This window comes from Fopius arisanus, unplaced genomic scaffold, assembly GCF_000806365.1.
Source record: "Fopius arisanus strain USDA-PBARC FA_bdor unplaced genomic scaffold, ASM80636v1 scaffold00207, whole genome shotgun sequence".
NCBI lineage: Eukaryota > Metazoa > Arthropoda > Insecta > Hymenoptera > Braconidae > Fopius > Fopius arisanus.
The window spans coordinates 120,868-122,710 of NW_011887946.1; the positions used below are offsets into that span (position 1 = coordinate 120,868).

Here is a 1,843-nt window from a genome sequence, read left to right on the forward strand (position 1 = left end):
TATAACAATAATTCAAGATCATTCGATTTTTCAATATTTTAAACAGAATTCGTATTAAATATTTTCAGCAAGCAAAAAAGTTTGTCAAACAGGCACTCAATTCGACTCTGATGACAGCCTCAGAGAGGACGGTACCACCCAGACGAGTCTGCCAACTGCTGTGAGCTTAGAATCCGGCAAAGTCGAAGGGCCTGTCAACCAAATTCCCGATGATGTCCAAATTTGTCCAATGTGTGGAGCATTCTTCGGAAAATCAGTACCCTTTGAGATTTTCCATGAACACGTGCTCTCTCACTTTTCTACAGGATCAGTCTCAAATAGCGAAATGTTACCATAATAACAATTCAATTCGAGAGCAACAATTTCAGACATCCGACGCTCGTCACAAAATTATAGAAAGAAGGGAAAGGATGACCCAAAATTCACCATAATTAGACCATTTTTCATCATCCACAAGAATTTCAGGATTACCATCAACTCAATGATGATTCATTACCCTTTTTTATCCTATTAACAATTTCAATAATCTGTAGCAATAAAATAAACAATGGAACTGTACTTTAAGAAATTAACAATGGTTTGTTTTTAGCACTGATTTCGTTTCCCTATCGATTTTGGAGATATTTATTCCTGTAAAGGGCATCTGCAATCCCTCGAAAACAAAGTTTATTAACGAAATAATACAAGCTTTCTATTTATGCCAATTGGTCAGGTTTAACATCGTTGGTTTCTGCAGGCTCCTGGGTAGTAGGCTGCATTAAATTGGAGTGAAACCAGACAGGCCTTTTTTTTGGGAGTTCAACAATCCTCTGTTCTTTCCAATAATCAGCTCCCTTCAGCTCTTTCTCCCCTTCGTACAGAACTATTACATTTTGCTCTACTGGTTCTAAACCAAGATTTTGCGTGATGGCCTCCTGAATTTCTTTTGTCTCAGCTTTTACTCTTGAGTAGCAATTGTCTAAAATTACGAATAACAATCATACATTGCTACAATTTATGAAGAAATGGAATTACCAACTTAATTTATCCTCAATAATTATTTTTCTCAAGAATATACTATATTTCGATATTAGAATGTAATGAAGGGAAATGCTTGCAGGGGCGAACAATTTATTTTCAACTCACTGCAAAGAAGACCGGGCTGGTGATCGTGGCCACATGTAGGACAAATGAGAAGCTTCTTCGGTACCAGCATCTTCCAATGTAGACCAGGTGTACCAAATCTCCTAGTCATTCGTTTTTCTAAACTCCTCCTGTGTTTTGGGACAGCCCACAGAATTCCATCGTTTAAGATATCTCTCAAGGAAGGTAATGAATTGAATTTTCCAAAATTCTGAAGATGATGGTCGTGATTACTGATGTCCAGACTGCATAGAGATCCTGAAACATAAAACATGAATGAAATGAGTAGAAATGAGAAATTATTGAGATGAGGTTATCTCATGCTGTTTACATCTTTCTGCACAATTGAAAAGATCTGAAGTATCTGATTTAATTACCTGGGGGAAGTCTAGGACCGATCAACGAAGCAATGAAGTGTTCACATCGTGTCAATGCTAAATTCAGTCGATTTATTAAGCTTGAAGCCATCATGCAACGATTCACTACTTTAAAATGGTCAAACACATCGGCACGACTCGATGAGGTATATATATTCCCCCCTTTCTCCTATTCGTGAAAGGGCACATAGGTCGAGCTCGCAAAGCATCGATATCTCGAAATTCCTTCACACTTTTTTCTCATTGGTCATTAGTTCAATGGTTTTAGGCGGCTAATTTGAATTCAGTACTCATTTAAGTTTTAAATCTTCGAACATAATTTTTATAATTACAGCGTGCTACTG

At 37.2% G+C, this 1,843-nt stretch overlaps 2 protein-coding genes across 2 annotated transcripts in view; one reads left to right on the forward strand and one right to left on the reverse strand.

Moving 5' to 3' along the window:
• spn-F (Protein spindle-F) overlaps positions 1–572 on the forward strand; it is a 2,165-nt gene extending 1,593 nt beyond the window's left edge. The window contains exon 3 of the mRNA XM_011314745.1: positions 64–572. Within this exon, the coding sequence (XP_011313047.1) occupies positions 64–337 (274 nt within the window). The 3' untranslated portion in view covers positions 338–572. The remainder of the gene's footprint in view (positions 1–63) is intronic.
• A 38-nt stretch (positions 573–610) lies between these two features.
• mRpL32 (mitochondrial ribosomal protein L32) overlaps positions 611–1,843 on the reverse strand; it is a gene marked incomplete in the record, with an annotated part of 7,632 nt that continues 6,399 nt past the window's right edge. Inside the window, 3 exon segments of the mRNA XM_011314743.1 lie at positions 611–958; positions 1,126–1,380; positions 1,500–1,843. Coding sequence (XP_011313045.1) covers positions 696–958; positions 1,126–1,380; positions 1,500–1,593 — 612 coding nt within the window.